General features: G+C 33.6%; 1 protein-coding gene across 4 annotated transcripts in view; it reads left to right on the top strand.

Annotated features, from left to right (window-relative positions):
• The window catches only part of LOC108736698 (ankyrin repeat domain-containing protein 12), a 68,707-nt gene that overhangs the window by 21,726 nt on the left and 29,051 nt on the right, over window positions 1–17,930 (top strand). For all 4 annotated transcript variants that reach the window (XM_025979735.1, XM_025979737.1, XM_025979736.1 and 1 more), the window contains one exon: window positions 16,327–17,036. In XM_025979735.1, the coding sequence (XP_025835520.1) occupies window positions 16,327–17,036 (710 nt within the window). The remainder of the gene's footprint in view (window positions 1–16,326; window positions 17,037–17,930) is intronic.

Below are 17,930 nucleotides of genomic sequence, written 5' to 3'. Positions count from 1 at the left end.
TTGGTGCGTAAAGTCAAAGGTCCCGGGTTCGATTCCCGGCGGGGGTGTGACAACAGCATCAATTTTTCCTCATTAATTTGAGGTAGTTTGTAGTGGGTAAATAAAAAATTGATAAAATTATTTCAAATTAATATTTATAATAGCTATTCTATAATTCTAGAACTATAGCTTTTCCCATGTGAATGTTCGTAATCTTAAAAGTTCCTGCATTAATTCCGCCTCGTTTCCTATGTCCAAATATTTACGTATTACAGAAAACTATGTATTATTTATGACATTAATCTACAGAACTTTTAATTTTACAATTCAAATTACGTTTTCTTGTAATAAATTATTTTAATGTTTTTTTTTTGTTTTGAACAACATGTTATTTCAGCAAAATTTCAGTACGCCTTGTTTAATTATTTATTAGAAGAAGAAAATATAAAACACTTGTGTTATTGCCAAGTGTAAATTGGACTCCCTCACAGAGGATTTCAAACTGTCGTAGTGGAACGCAAAAATATAGACAAAAATTTTACCGTGTATGGGACAACGATAGGCCTTACTTTTTGGGGCATCAAATATTTGTTCATTAAATAATGTCTAGAAAGTTATTGTGATGCATGTAGACTTTTTCAAAATTAAACTTTCATTTACCTACAAACAAGATACACAATACACTTCCTTTCATTTCAACATTTAAAGATGTTTATTAAGCCATAGTTACTTATCTCGGAAATTGCGTATGCGTATATAAATAATTTATTTATTCCTCATTTTTCTGGAAAACTGAAAACATGCATAGATTGCCCACACATTATTAATTTGGAAGTACTAATACGATAAAATTGTGTGTAAAATATTTATTTACAATTCTATCTACATACTTATCTTATCACAATTATTATTGTTATCGACATACATACGTTTTCGAATGCCAAAACTACAGAGTATCCTTTTTCGCCAAGGACGTGTTCAAGTTAAGGAAATCAAAAAGGTAGACAGAAATTTTACAGCTTTTATGTTATTATTTAAGAAAGAAAATAGAAAATTTGATTTTTTTTTAAGTTATATAGAAGTTTTTAAAATAACAAAAGCAATAATCTACTTCTTTCATATACAGTCGAACTTCGATAACTCGAACTGCTATGTGACACATAAAAACTTCGAGTTATCAAATAATACTTCTTTAATTAGTATTTCTTTGTAAATGAACATTTATGTATTTATTTCAGTAAAAATTGGTTAAATGTTACATAAGAGCCTTAATATCTATGCTTTTCAAAGGAATAACAAAAATTATGAAACAGTACAATCAACATATTTTTTCATACATAGTAGGTATGTACATATGTATGTACTACAAGTACATATATACATATATGTATGTTTTTACTATTTTACTGTAAAAAGTCAGTTATTTGTGACTGACGAACGGATTTCTTATTTTGGTTTTCGGAAAAAGCTTCAATTTCATTTAAACTATTATACAGGGCATCGGTTGTATGTATATTCACTGGCTTTTAAATAGGAACGCAAGACACTCAACGAATTTTCAAATTTTTGACCAAGAGACAATGTTTTTAAAGTACGTTTGATGACATATTAGCACACGTAAAAATATCTTTAATGTAATATATAAATGAAATAGGCACAGTATTTTTTACTTATTGTTAGTAGTAACTAGTCAGTCAAACAAGTGAACTTAGCAAGCGCAGAAACTGAATTGCCTGCATAAATACGTTAAAAAAGATAGGTTAAAATCGACCGTAATTACGGGATTCCCCCAGAAAATTCGACTTATCGAAGTTGGCGCAAAATATTTCGTTCGAGTTATCAAGACAAATTTACACGCATTTCCTACTTTTGACGCTATTGCCAACCAATTTGGTTCGAGTTATCGAAGTTCGACTGTATGTACAACTGAAATTAATGTAAGTACAAATGTGTATATTTTGGTATGTTTTTTTTTGTTAAAATCCTACTTTATAGACTGAATATTCGCATTGGGTATGACATACGAGGGTGGATTGATAAGTTTCCGGCCTAACCAAGAGATGACGCCACTAGGCCTACCTTGAGGTGACATTCTATAGTACCATCCTTGGATAGCTTGTAGCTATAGTTTCAGCCCGATCTCCTTGCTAGTGTAGGTTTGACAGCACGCTGAACAAGACGCCTCTGTGGTTTTCGTAAAAATGGAAAAGCAGGAAAATCGTGCTGTCATCAAATACTTTTATTTGAAGGGGTTAACGCCGAAGGAAATTAAAAAAGAGATGGACTCAACACTGGGGACATCCTCCCCGTCATATTCAACCGTTAAGCAGTGGGTTTCCGAGTTTAAAAAGGGTCGTGTGAGCACCTCTGATGGGCCTCGCTCAGGACGCCCCGTTGAGGTCACAACTCCAGATATGATCGAAAAAATTCATCAAATAGTGCTGGGAGACCGCAGATTGAAAGTGCGTGAGATAGCTGAGACCTGTAAGATGTCATATGAACGTGTGCAACATATTTTGCACCAACATTTGCATATGGAAAAGCTCTGTGCAAGATGGGTGCCGCGTTTGCTAACAGTCGACCAAAAATTGATTCGAAAAAACATTTCTACCGCAAATTTGTCATTGTATAAGCGTAATCCAAGCGAATTTTTGCGTCGATTCGTAACCGTTGACGAAACGTGGGTCCACCACTACACTCCTGAAACCAAAGAACAGTCTAAACAGTGGATTGGACCAGGGGAACCAACTCCAAAGAAGGCAAAAACAATTTTTTCGGCGAACAAGGTTATGGCTACTGTTTTTTGGGATGCAAGAGGTATTATATACATTGATTACCTTGCAAAGGGTAATACTATCACTGGTCAATACTACGCAGACTTATTGCAACGTTTGAGCCACGAGGTGAAAATTAAACGACCTCATCTGGCGAAGAAAAAAATCTTGTTTCATCACGATAACGCACCAGCGCACACGTCAATCGTTGCGACGGCTAAAATCAACGATCTAAAGTTTGAATTGATGCCGCACCCTCCTTACTCTCCAGACCTAGCCCCGAGTGACTATTTTCTGTTCCCTAATCTCAAAAAATGGCTTGGCGGTAAGAGATTTGCGGACAATGAAGAAGTAATCGAAGCTGTAAATGGTTATTTTGAGGAGCTTGACGAATCAGTCTATAGAGATGGCATTAATAGACTGGAACACCGCTATGAGAAATGTATCAGCCTTGGAGGAGATTATGTTGAGAAATAAAAAAAAAAAATTTTTAAAAACCTTGTTTTTCTTGGTCAGGCCGGAAACTTATCAATCCACCCTCGTATTGTAAATTTTAATGAGCATGTGGTCGTAATTATACGCGTTTGCACGCCAATATGTCGTTTAGGACGAGAACGATAGACTTATTTATGCTGCTTTAAACACTAAAGTAAAATAAGTCAAGGAGACCGTTTATTTGATATAGGGCTTCCGTTCTTACGTTAGTTAACAGTATGTGTTGGTTGTAGGCATTTCTTTAACGTACGTATGAAAAATAGACTAGGTGTCCAAAATTTAGTCCGAACTGTATCATCATCGTGATACGGTTTTTAGCAGAAAGACTGGTTGGGCACACACCTTCACGTCTTCTTATCTAAAGCCAATTATCGCTTTTGTTTTTTTTTTTTAACTGGTACAACTTACATCTCTATTTTACTGTTTGCGAACTGTTATCTAATCTAAGTTTACCACTTCTTTTCTTGACTCCTATTTGTGCTTCTAACTAACTACCCTCGTCAAGTCTGAGAAGACGTCCTGCTTATCATGCCTATTTCTTATGGACTTGCGAAGCGCTTTCTGTGCTCTTACTCTTTCTAATGCCTCCTCATTCTAACCTTTTTTATCCGCGGTATCACTACATAGTACAAAACAAAGTCGCTTTCCCGCTGTCTGTCCCTATGTATGCTTAAATCTTTAAAACTGCCCAACGGATTTAGATGCGGTTTTTTTTAAAAGATAGAGTGATTCAAGAGGAAGGTTTATATGTATAATACATGCATAATATAGTGGAGAAGCTCTGATAATTTTAGAGGTTTCTAATGTGATGTCGTAAATAAATACATTTTTTTGCGCTTACATTGCAAACGCTGGCTGAACCCTACGAGATAGATCAAAAAAATGTAGTGCAGTATTGTACATCTTAAAAAGGTCTACAAAAAAGTTTGCGATGGTATATGTCTATCTCTTAGGGATAACCTACAATAACCAGTTTTTATCCTTTACTTTTTATGAGAAATAATGACTTATTTACGAAGCCATTGTAAGCAACACAGCATTAATTCTTATCCAATTAAGTACCTTAAATACATTGTGCATTTAATATGAATCAATATGGCCCTTTACAGTATGTAATTTAAATGAATATTTTCGAAGAAATTACAGATTTAAACTGCAGGGACATAGCGGCTGTAGTGGTACCGGCCGGTTTGTATTGTCTAATGACAAAAAAGCTGTGAATGTTGTATATAAAGACATTCTGTAGTATATTTAGTATGTTTAGGGGGTGTCTTTTGAAGATTTCCCCTCCTCGATAATAATCTAAACAAAACAAAAATATACATATTTAGTATCAGCATTGCACCCGTGCGAAGCTGGGGCGGGTCGCTAGTTTCTAATAATTCCCTACAACACTGTATCTTAAACTTCTTCTTTTCTGAATCGCCCCGTTTTCCACGTTTCAGAACCGTACAGAATCGTTCTCCAAACATACAATATTAATACTCGTTTTCGAACTTCTAAGTTACTTGATCGCGAGTACAAAAGTAATCTCTTTTTGTAAAAAATGACGCAACCCTACTCTATTTTACGTTTTATATCTTTAGCCCTTTTCCCATATTGAATTATCTAGCTCCTAAATATCGAAAATCGGCGATTTCTAGTTTTTCGTTTCCTATTGTTATTCTGGTTAAAGACATATTAGAAGCAGAAACAGGGGTAGAGGTAACCCTACATTAGGTTACTTTTCACAAATGGTTAAGGATGTGGGATGTTCTAGTACTGGGGAAATGCCAAGATTAGTTTAGGATAGGAAAGAGTGGGGATGCTTGACAACCTTATGATGATGATTTTTTTATATATCGTCGATATTGCTCTTTATGCCAACTGTAGTATCACACATCACACTTTGAGTGGAAAATCGCAGTAACGAATACGGCTATTAGGGATTTACGATTTTTAAGGTGAATGAATATTTGTTTCTATAAGCGAAGGTTTGGTTTGCTCACGGTATTCGGTGGCTTAGCGGAATTAATATACTATTCATAGCAAACGAGGTTTCTGTTATGCGGTTTTCACACTGCCTCAAGGGTTAAAATTTGAAAATACCTTCATTTTAAAACTGTATATATGTGTGATATGTTTATATTAATTTGAAATTGATTAACAGCTGCAGACAGAACCCTATCGTATCTCCGAGACTATCTTTTTAATTTGTATCTCTTGGAATGCGAATTCTAAAAAAGTTCATATCTTAATTTAAAAATATAATAATAACCTTTACGACAGTGTTTCTTGTTAAGTGTAATAAGTTAATTCTAACAGTACATTCTTTTTTTTATTATTTTTTCACAAAAAGATAAGAAATAAACTGCTTGAGTTTTGTTAAATTTCCGTTTAATTTTCAACATACAGTAGATAATAATTTAATAATTGAGCCACGTGGGTAATTAATCTATTGTAAAGGCGATAGGAAGGCCTTGAATAAAAATAGAATTTTGCAGTAAATGAGTAAATGAACAACAATGAAACTTTATTGTTTAGACGTTGTTATACAAAATGAAGTTACCAAACAAATAATTAAATCAGTTGCTGATTATTCGCATTCTTGTTTGTTTTATGTGTTATGTTGCTAAACAGATTATTAAAAACCGTAAACTAATATGACTTATCATTTTTATTGCAATATATTTATTTATGTATTTTTCTCTGAGAATGAGAAAAAAGCGTTTGTAATGGTAACAAGTTGAACCCGTTCAAATTTGGACGCGTGGGTTCAGCTTTTAAATTTTAATGATACCGTTACCTAACCTAAGCATTTGATGATTTACACTAAACATAATATTTATGCTAAGCAGGACGTAACCTAAACCCTTAGGATAACGCATAACCTAACGTTAGCCCAAGATGTCTAGCATTTCACATCAAGATTTCTCCATACTGTCATGTAATTTTATCTAATGATTCCGTCGGCCGACATTTAATCACAACCTACTAATACCACCGAATGTTTACATTTATGCGTACACAACCTGTCAAAAGGTTGGTGATTTTTAATTAAAAAATCCAATTGAATGTCAACGTTCCGGATATAGAAAGTGACAATTGGACTTTATAATAGCTGAAATCCTATGACATTTCTAGTTACTTAATAGTGGATTAATATGCAATATTAATTTGAAATCATTTTTCCCTCATTAATTTGAGGTAATTTGTAGTAGGTAAATAAAAAATCGAAAAAATGATTTCAAATTAATATTGCATATTAATCCACTATTAAGTAACTAAAAATGTCATAGGATTTCATATATTTATAATATATATAATTAAGTTAATAAAAATCGACGCATCGTTAACCTTGTAGGTAGGTTTGTCGTGGTTACTATTGTCACCTCTCGTAGTTTAGTGGTCAGAACGTTGGTGCGTAAAGTCAAAGGTCCCGGGTTCGATTCCCGGCGGGGGTGTGACAACAGCATCAATTTTTCCTCATTAATTTGAGGTAGTTTGTAGTGGGTAAATAAAAAATTGATAAAATTATTTCAAATTAATATTTATAATAGCTATTCTATAATTCTAGAACTATAGCTTTTCCCATGTGAATGTTCGTAATCTTAAAAGTTCCTGCATTAATTCCGCCTCGTTTCCTATGTCCAAATATTTACGTATTACAGAAAACTATGTATTATTTATGACATTAATCTACAGAACTTTTAATTTTACAATTCAAATTACGTTTTCTTGTAATAAATTATTTTAATGTTTTTTTTTTGTTTTGAACAACATGTTATTTCAGCAAAATTTCAGTACGCCTTGTTTAATTATTTATTAGAAGAAGAAAATATAAAACACTTGTGTTATTGCCAAGTGTAAATTGGACTCCCTCACAGAGGATTTCAAACTGTCGTAGTGGAACGCAAAAATATAGACAAAAATTTTACCGTGTATGGGACAACGATAGGCCTTACTTTTTGGGGCATCAAATATTTGTTCATTAAATAATGTCTAGAAAGTTATTGTGATGCATGTAGACTTTTTCAAAATTAAACTTTCATTTACCTACAAACAAGATACACAATACACTTCCTTTCATTTCAACATTTAAAGATGTTTATTAAGCCATAGTTACTTATCTCGGAAATTGCGTATGCGTATATAAATAATTTATTTATTCCTCATTTTTCTGGAAAACTGAAAACATGCATAGATTGTGTCAGCGAAGAGTAATAAATTTATTTATAATGCATACCTAGTTAATTATAGTTGAATTTATATATGGGTATAGGGTACGTAATGTTGTGTTATGTTTGCGTGAAAGGAAGACAAACACATCAGCAGTTTCCGCCCATTGGTCTTTATATAAAATTAATTTAATGCAAATATTTTATCAACGGGAACAGCAAACCTTCCTAACTATTAATAGAAATTATTTATCTTGTTAGAACTGATGTCAGTATACGGTGCGTATCTATATACATACATGCATACTATAAAGTAAGGTCATATAATAAATACATGGATTAGTAAACGAGAAAATTAAGATGGCCTAATAATGGCCGCAATTGTGCCTGTTTTTTGCGATTGATGTAATAAGAGGGGGGGGCAAGCGTTACGGTGCGCATACGCCCCTTGAGAAAGAAGAAACCTCCTACTTCTGCCTCACCGTAATGTGAGTTTAACTACAGTTGGGACGTTCGAAATTGGCATAGTCCGCAATAAAACCGTTGCATTTCTTCTTTCAATTTACTAACTAGACTAGAGCGATTAATAACAGAACGCCTACTTTTACTCACGGCAGACGTTATAGGGAATATCGTAATCATATAAATGATGTCAGGTAGGAATTGCAGCGGGCACTAATAAAGAAAAAGGAATAACGTTACACCAATTAATGTGTAACAGAAAGAAATGAGACAAGCAGAATTTGATCATCTTGCCAGCATCGAACTTTAAAAGAAAGTTCAATTTTCTCAGCAATTGTGAAAAGCAAGGGCGCTTGTTTAAAGGTATAATTCCAACCAGGCAGTTATAAAGCCTTTTTCTTCCCTTGCATACCAGTATTTTTGTTTTACTTTTATGTATTTTCATACAGTACTGTTTTGTCAATATCGTTTTCATTTTATTTAAAACTATCTCTAGGTCCTCCTTGATAGATGCTAATACTGCTATATCATCTACAAATCAAGCATACTAATCTTTTGCCCCTGTATATCTATCCCTGCAGTTGTACTGTCTTTGATGATGTTAATCGCGTCTTCGATGTATAGATTAAAAAGTAGCGGTAACAGTGTGCATCCCTGTATGACTCACTTCCTAATATTTACCTCTCTACGTTGCAGCGCCATCTCTATAAGTGCCTGTTGCTCTTTATACAAACGAAGTATCACTCTTCTATATTTGTAACTCATCCCTACATTTTAAAGTATATTTAACATCTTGTCCCATTTAACATTGTCAAAATATTTTTCTAAATCTACAAATCCTTTGTACACACTTTATATTTTCTATCGTTTTCTCTATTGTTACCCGTAAAACCCAAATTTATCTTCTCCTATTAGTTCTTCCACCCTTTTTTTTCCATCCTCCTCTGTACAATTCTAGATAAGATTTTTAACGTATGGGAAGTTAAGCTAATTGTTTTAAATGTCTCGCACCTATCCGCGCCTCCCATTTTAGATATGGTTACTGCCACGTTCCGTTTATAATCCTCTGGATCTTTCCTCGACTCGTAAATGATACTAACTAGCTCTAACATTCACATAATGAAATAAAATTTTCATGACTTCAAGATTCGAGCTAGCGAATTTTCGTAGTATTTATTACAGCTTGCTTGTGGGACACCCTGTATATACAGAAAGTTTGTATGTATGTTAATGGCACAGGATAATGACAACAGTAAATCTTATCAAATTGGACATTTCCTTTTTAATAGAATGTGGAAATAACGACGAGAAAACGAATAATAACAATAAAGATATAAAAATGTTTACTTTTAATTGCCTACTAACGAGGCAGTCTGCAGTAACTTAATGATAAATAATTACACACGGTTTATCTAATTTACGGTTTTAATTGAAGGTAATAATTTTAAAAAAAAATGATACTAAGTTGCTTATCTATTAAGTTTATGCAATGAACAAACTGATTTGCAGTTCTGCGGAAAACAAAATTATTAGTCATTAATTACTTGAAAATTCGTAATGTGAATTACAACTGTAGCATTTTTGCAAAAAATGTTGCGTACGGAAGTGATAAATTGTTCTTCTTGCTTGTTTTTTGGGCGGATTGGAATAAATTAAATTATGGTGTTGTATCGCTGTGTAAAGTTTTGAATTCGTCACAACTAAACTTATTTATTGATTAGACATATTTGCTTGTTGTGAGCGTTTAATTTGAATAATGATAGCAATTTTGGTTAATTTTTTTATATGTTCACGGACAAACTGGTTAGACGCACTCACGCATGTATCTATTGTATATAGTTATGATACTAATGACCTTCCGCATAACAAGTGTGAAAACGTATCATACATTAAGCGTGCGCTAAAAACACAAAAAGTTATAATGGTTGTTTAAAGAAAACACAAAAACTGTATCTTAATTCTTAATACAACAGATTAATGTCAAAACGTACACCTAGGACATGTGCACATTATGTTAAAACCGTTAAGCCAGTGATTTACGATGTAATGTGTATGATATGGTTCACTGGATACAAAACGTGTTAAATGAAAGAAAATATACTTAACCGCAATGATTACAATTTAGATAAAAATAATTTTCACTTCCTTCAGAGTGCATTTGTTTTTTTACATAATACATTTACGTACGTCTGAGTTATTTTGGGATAAAGGCGTTTTCATAAATCTTATTGTGCTCTCAGAGCGTTTGAATCATGGGCAATATTTGGAACAATAAAAAATGTAACAACTCTATTTCGATCGCGCTATTTAACCGCCAAAAATTTTTGAAAATAAATTAAATAANAGTTAGAGATAGCTTTAAATAAAATTGAAGCGTTATTGACCGACAAAAATACTGGTATGCAAGAGAAGAAACAGTAAGGAAAGAGCGAATATAAAGATAGTATACGAACAACAGAGGATAGCGCAGGGTCGAGTCGCTCTCAATAAAAAGAAATCACTTCTATGCTCGCGAGCGGTTTATTTAGAAATTCGAAAAAGGATGTTAAAGGTGTATGTTTAGAGCACGGCGCTGTACGGGTGCGAAACATGAACAATGGGCGCGGCGGAAAAGAAAAAGTTAGAAGCGTTCGTGGCGAATGATGAGGATACCGTGGATAGAGAAGGTTAGAAATGAAGAGGTTTTAGAAAGAGTAGGAGAACAAAGGGCGCTATGGAAGTTAATAAAAAACAGGAGAGATAGGTTGGTGAGATACCTTCCCAGACATGAAGGTCTAGTCTAGTGATTCCGAACCATGCACAATTAGTAAATATTGAACAAACAAGATCACATCGAAAATTCTGTGGTTCAGCATTTATCAGTAGCAATAAACTCATTGAAGCAATATTTTCCGGATATGGATAATCGTCAGTCCAGTTCTTGGATATTAAGACGATTTACTACGAATGATAACATTATTAAAAACGAAGACGTAGCGGCTACAGTGGAATATCTTGGAGTACGCCAGAATACTATTTACAGAGGAGAATTTCAAAATTATGATCTTAGCTCATTTTGGCGAAAAGCTGGTGCCGAATATTCTGCTCTAGCTAANTCTGTGGTTTGGCATTTATCTGCATCAATAAACTCACTGAAGCAATATTTTCCGGATATGGATAATCGTCAGTCCAGTTCTTGGATATTAAGACCATTCACTACGGATGATAACATTATTAAAAAGAAGACCTAGCGACCAAAGTGGAATATGTTGGTCTACGCCAGATTGCCACTTCCAGAGTAGAATTTCAAAATTATAATCTGAGCACATTTTGGCGAAAAGCTGTTACCGAATATCCTGCTCTAGCTAACAGAACTTTAAAAATGCCAATGACAAGATGCTCTTCAAGCGAAATTACAGCTAACATAAAAAGACTTGAAAAATGCAAAATAATACCAACTATCACAGTAACCATTTTTGCTTAATTTATTGTTTAGGTATATAAAATTGTAAGACTGATGTGCAATTTGTGATTATTAAAGATATCTGTATTTGCTTGTGTTGTTTGTATTGATAACATTTTAAGGTCAGGGTAAAATCAGTTTTCATAATAATGTCACAGGGGTAACAATATTAAAAAGGTTAGGAATCACTGGTCTAGTCAGAGACATATTGGAAGCAGAAACGGCAGTTAGGAGGGGTAGAGGTAGACCTAGATTAGATTACTGTTCGCAAATAGTTAAGGATGTGAGTTTGTTCTAGTTTTAGGGAAAGGCGAAGATTAGCTCAGGATAGGAAAGAGTGGAGGTGCGTGTCCAACCAGTCTTAGGACTGACGGCCTTATAACAAAGTATGTTTGAGCTTTGAGTCCCGCTCTTATCATTTGTTTTAGAGAACCTCGATAAAAATTTTGAAAACATCCGGACCCCACCTAAAATTACTTGCCGACCCCTTGTCTACGTCACGCCAATCGGTCTTCTTGATAAAATGTTCATACATATATAATAAACATCCACACTCATGCAGAAACGTTTCGTATGTAATTCTATGTATGTATGTATGTATGTGTGTCCTCCCTAATACATTATTTCCTTCCTTGTTAATAAGCAAAAATTACCAGAACTAAAACCATTTCGATTAAAACGTTTATTAGTCTGCCTCATTATTATTGTGGCCATAAATTTTTGAAAATATAAAAATTATAATAAGTACCTTTGTAGTGCGCGCGTTTTATGGTGAAACAAGAATACAAAAGAGTTCTTTTATTATCGTTTACGTGTTGATTGTAGTGATAAACAAGTGCACATGAACAGGTAACCTAATTCCAGAATTATTCCAACTGCACCAGCGTAACGTTTCAAAAATTGTTTTTATTTTTAAATTCACGTCTGTAGCCTCTAGATTTTTGAAAAAAAAAGAAGTTTAAAACACGGTGTTATTGACCTTAATTGTTAATTAAAAAAATCGAATTCTGTAGTAGGAAGTAATTATTATTGTACTATTAGATGCTTAATTAGGTGGGTATAAAATTTTCTGTATAAAAATTCACTAATTCTATCTTTCCCGCATGAAAGGTGGATCTATGAACCAATCAAACACTTGTTATATAACAGATATAAAATGCTGAGTTGATAATTGTGCGCAAAGCGACTGATGTAAGGTTTCTATTGGTATGGAATAAGTAAAAGATAATCAGAGAAACCTTTCCAACCAAAACGTTTTTTCATGGTCCTTTAGTTTTGTTTATTTCCATCATTGAAACCTTATACATATACACAATTATTGTTTTTTCGGATGATCGCTTTGCGCATAATCATGATTTATTTAACGAGGTTGAAAATAATGTGTAAATCTTAAACATATCAGAGAGCTTATCATTACTATACTTGCAGTAATAAGGTAGATACTAATATCTGTGATTTTAGGGTAGGTACAGGCTTCCTCGTCTGAAGATTCGACATTCTTAAATTAGCTGACTATTAAAACGTCTGAATAATAATGTGCTACTTTCTATATCCAGGATATTGTCATTTAACAGAAATTTTTAATACAAATCACCAATCTTTTGACGTGTTTAAATGACAATATTTTCAGCTCTCGTAGGGTCATAGGATGTGGTAATGACTGTGAGCGAATGCCCGCTGATGGAATCATTAGGTATGCTATGCACTTCAGACTTCGGTTAAGGTATAGTTAGACTGGATTCCCTGATTGTCTTGTATAAAATGATAAGGGTTGCGGTATACAACGTTAGGTTATGGTAGGAAACATGTCGCTGATTTTTTCTCGAAATTTAGAATGCCTTCAATTTGAATGAATGGTACATCTAGCTCTAAATGTAAAATAATTAGCTGATCGAAACTAGAATATTTCTGGGACTTGATTCAATTCTGATCTGTCTGAAAAATAGCGCCATCTATCTAACCAACGTACAATACTGTGATTTTACGATAAGCATTAGCACTCTGTTGTATAGCGTATATTATACCGTATGCGAAATGTGTTTTCGTACTTTCGACAGCCAGTGGATGTACGCGCGTCACCAATACCACCTAGACTATGAAGGCCACGGTGCTCTGGCGTGACGTCATCATAAGAAGGCGAGCAGTACAAAGTGAAGTGGCGCTCCATCAATGCGAATGCTCCTTTATTAAAAACATAATTTAAATCACTTTACGATTTTTGTGTGACTCGCTATTTTAAGATCTGTACGAATTATTAAATAATATAAGTAATAATAGGACACGGTACATTTTTAATTTGAAATAAAATTAATTCATTTTGACTGTTTACTAACTTGTGCCATTTTTCAGGAAGTTCCCATTTGTTAAAAACATTTATGAATTCATCAGAATTTTAAAAAGTAACACGCTCTTTATAAGCCTGTAACTCTTTGACGAATAAATGCATACAAAATGAGTGCAATCAACTGATTAACCGCCTTCTTACGATAACTAATTAGCCCGTTGACGTCAGAGCGCTCTGGTCTTGATAGTCTAGGTGATATTGGCGTCACCCTTATTGCAATTGATAAGGGCGGCATATTCACATATTCACTAAAATCCGCATACGGTATATGTTCTAATCGAAACTCTCATTTTTATTATCTTGAGACATTTATATCGATTAGAATAATGGTCAAAATAAAATTTTGTACCATGTACCTACCGCAAAACGTCTTAAAAACGGGAGTGCAATAGGTAGTTCCTCACATGTTATGTTTATTGAAAGGAAAGCCACGATGCATGGAACGTGCTCGTTAAACATGTCGTTTCTGTTAAGTAAAGCCGTTTTATTATGCGTCTGCAATGCAATGCTTACTTATGTACAGTACGTGATAAAAGTGCACTAATGCTTTTCACTTTATTTTGGATGGTACATGAAATTATACACTTGAAAATAGAATTTTCACTGCCTGTTTAGTCTACCAGGTGTTGGCTTCATTTGTTAGGAAATGAAAAAGCGAAACGTTATCTTATGTCTTATAATCTTATGATCCCTAAACAATCGAATAAAAGGTAACTAGGGTCAGGTTGGGTTAAGTAACGCCCTTTTGATTATGTGTGTTGTCTTTTCCTACCGTTTTGTCTTGTGTATTTCTCTTGTTTACAGATATGTAAATGAATGGTTTCAGTTTGGTTGTTTATTTACTTTTTTTTAAAGCCCCTAATCAGAACTATGAATTGTATAACATATTTAATTTTCAAATCGGATGTGAGACCTCTAAAGTAAACAATTGCTATCCCTTTTTTGAACTTATTGGAGGAAGTACGTTCTCCTTAAATTGTATTTCAAAATTAACAAGTTACTTTCAAAAAATGACTTTTACACGGAAAGACGTCGACGTTAATTAAAAAAAAATAATTACAAAGACTTATTAAGCAATAATTAGAAAATTAGAATCATAAGCTGTCTTTGATAAAAAGAATTTTAATGATCCGGGGAAGCTGTACGAAATAAATATTAATTACAGAAGAAGTAAAGTTACTTATAAGAATTTGAATGAGAAGCCGTCTGCTAAATTATTAAAATCAATGCGAAAAGTTTTTCTCATCGTCGTAATATTTTATTAAGCAGTTATTCACTCTTTTAACTCATACATTTTACTGTCATTAAATAAAAATTAATTTATGAAATAATAATAATAAATACTTATTTCAAAGTAGCCATAAATAATGCCTAGAAATATGGTAATTAATAAAGAACAATATACAATTAGCAGTAAATATCAGTAGATAGCGATATGATAATTAAGTTGATTGTATAATGAACTTTCAATATGTTGGATAATATTTTTACATTTTATAAGATTATAGTCCTAATTTGTTTTTTTTTTGTCAGAGACCTACTGTATTCAATTTGTATTTTGATCGAAGATATTCGAATGTGTTAGATTTCATTTATAAAAAAATAACTTTATGTGTTATTGTTAAAATTTAAAGTATTTCTGAGTAGAAGAGGATTTATAAAAACGTATTTAATGTTTAAACATTTAAATTGCTTTTTATTTTTATTTTTATTAGGCATTAAGGGAATCCTTAATAAACAGTTACCGAAATAGTTCGATTGAATTTATTTTTACCATTTCTAAAACGGTACGTATTTATTTTCCAATCGTGCATTTAACCTTAACCGATTCATATTTGATGTTGGCAGCCTTGTAGTCATTGCTGTGACATAAATATAAAATAGGTAATCTGAAATTGCTCTTTAATTAGACTGTCCATATATAAAGTGTCCTAGATTTACATACACGTGAAAATGCATACAATACCAATTTTTAAAGTATTAATAAATTACGTAACTACCATAATATGTGACGCCACTTACTGTTCATGCAATGAAAATAGAAATAAATGTTTAGATTATGGTGGGTGTGTTCCGAAATATAACCCAGCATACTGGCCAGTGCTGATGGCGTCTTGAATCGACGCCATATTGTACTGGTGTGCCACCATATTACACTGGTGAGACAAGTGTGACTATTCAAACGGGCGTATGTGTATCAGACTTTGAGGAATTTTTTATTGTAAGAAACTTTAATAACTTTTGGAGCAAAATTGTTGCAAACAAGCGCAAACACTATTCTCAATATGACGTCAATTTAACATCAACTCACTGGCCAGTATATTTCGAAACGAATCAACAGTATGGCGTCGATTTATGACGTCATCAGCACTGGCCAGTATGCTGGGTTATATATTGGAACGCACCCAGTGTAAATTAATTTTTTGGTTGGTATTGTTATAGACAACTTCGTTCGAATATGATTAATAATTCTTAAGAATACTTACTGTGGAAATCGTATATCTCATCCTTAACCCCCCCCCCCTTCGGATACACTAGAGGAAATGAATATCAGATGATACACATATTCATTATAGTTATTATAAAATTTTTATTAAATAAATAATGGCATCATTCTTTCCGTTTAAACCCGGTTTTGGTACATTATGTAACAATGGTTTGTTTATTTTATAGAATCAAGTACATCGTCGAGACCACCTGCTCGTTCGAGGGATGATAAGAAGGTCATTGACTCCAGCAAACAACAACAAAAGAACCCAATGCCATCATCCGAAGAAACCATGGACACATCATCGACGTCCAACAAAGGCACCAGCGGTACGACCTCGTCCGCATCAAGCGGCGTCGCAGCCGCCCCCGCCTCTTCATCCGAGGACGTTTACGAGTTTAAATCGGTGAAGGAGTCGTCCGACTCGGCGTCGTCACCAGACGTGAAAAATTCCGAAGCAGCGTCGTCGCCGAACGACGTTAACGACGCCGTTGATCCTCTTGGTGGCCTGGCGCCACCTGCAACCGGTGCGACGGCTTCAGATGAAAGCTCGAAACGTAATTATTCCGAAGTATCAGACACTGGTGAAGATGGAAGTTGCAACGACGAAGAATCCCGTAGGAAGAAACGTAAAGAAGAAGGAGGCGCTAAAGAGTCCAAGTCGGGGCCGGCTATCCAAAGAAATGTGGGACAAGGTAAAGGGGGTGTAGCGTCGACCAAACAAGGAACTGGGGGTGGCACTGGAAATACACCCAGCAGCAAGGCGTCGGGGACGGCAAGCGCATCAAAAACCGCTGTCGCTGCAAATTCCGATCGGAAAACTCCGCCATGCACCAGTCCTAAACCTGCCAGTGCTAGTGACGCGGAAACTGATGACGGAAAAACAGACCTTAAGGTGGGTACTTCTTATTTTCAGTTTATTTCTTGTTCATTAAATAATAAAAACTTATCTTTAATAGTTCAAATATAACGGAAATTACAATGCAACAATCAATTATTAACTATAAAATAATTCTTCATAACAACTGATAACGCAATCTCAAAAATATCTTTATAAATAAGATACAAATTTATATGTTTAATTTAATTAAAATTAATAGTTTTTGAGATCAAACCGTAACGAAAACAAATATTCGCATTGATATCGTAATTATTATTTAGCCTAGTCATGTCATTAATTGTTACTTTAATTAAGTTTAGAAGATAAATTTGGACCGTATTTTAATACACAATAAAAAGTTTCGATATTGTGTTACGATTTAGACTAATTATGTTCGAACATAACCGGAAAACTATATGTAATTGTATGTACTGTCGAATTGAGAATCTTTTAAGTAGATTAATGAAAAATTGACATCGTATATTACGATTATAAAAATTAAATCCAAAAAGAGGCACAAAGTACTTTGCTTATATTACCGCAACCATAATGACGTTACGCCGTTTAGTATAAATAGATAAATTGGATGTTTAATTAACTAATTTATATGTATAGGACTCAGGTACGTAGATATTTTTATAAATGTTTATAGTAATGAAAACAATAGTAATGGACACTTTTAAACATCGTGTCTATTCAACCGATTCCGTTGTTAAAATTACTCTTGCTAATGTATCTCTGGCAAAAAAAATTGAAATCGTTACATCAAAACATAAATATGTACCTATAACGATTCTTACTATCCTAATTATTATTATAAATGTTATCATGAAATTTTGTACACATTGTGAGGGGCACAGAAAAGGACCTAGGCTACCTTTTATCAAGAAAAAAATACTGTTCCCGAGG

This window comes from Agrilus planipennis, unplaced genomic scaffold (assembly GCF_000699045.2).
Source record: "Agrilus planipennis isolate EAB-ADULT unplaced genomic scaffold, Apla_2.0 scaffold170, whole genome shotgun sequence".
In the NCBI taxonomy this organism is placed as follows: Eukaryota; Metazoa; Arthropoda; class Insecta; order Coleoptera; family Buprestidae; genus Agrilus; species Agrilus planipennis.
The sequence above is the reverse complement of the archived record's forward strand: the minus strand, read 5'-3'. Positions and strand labels throughout refer to the sequence as shown.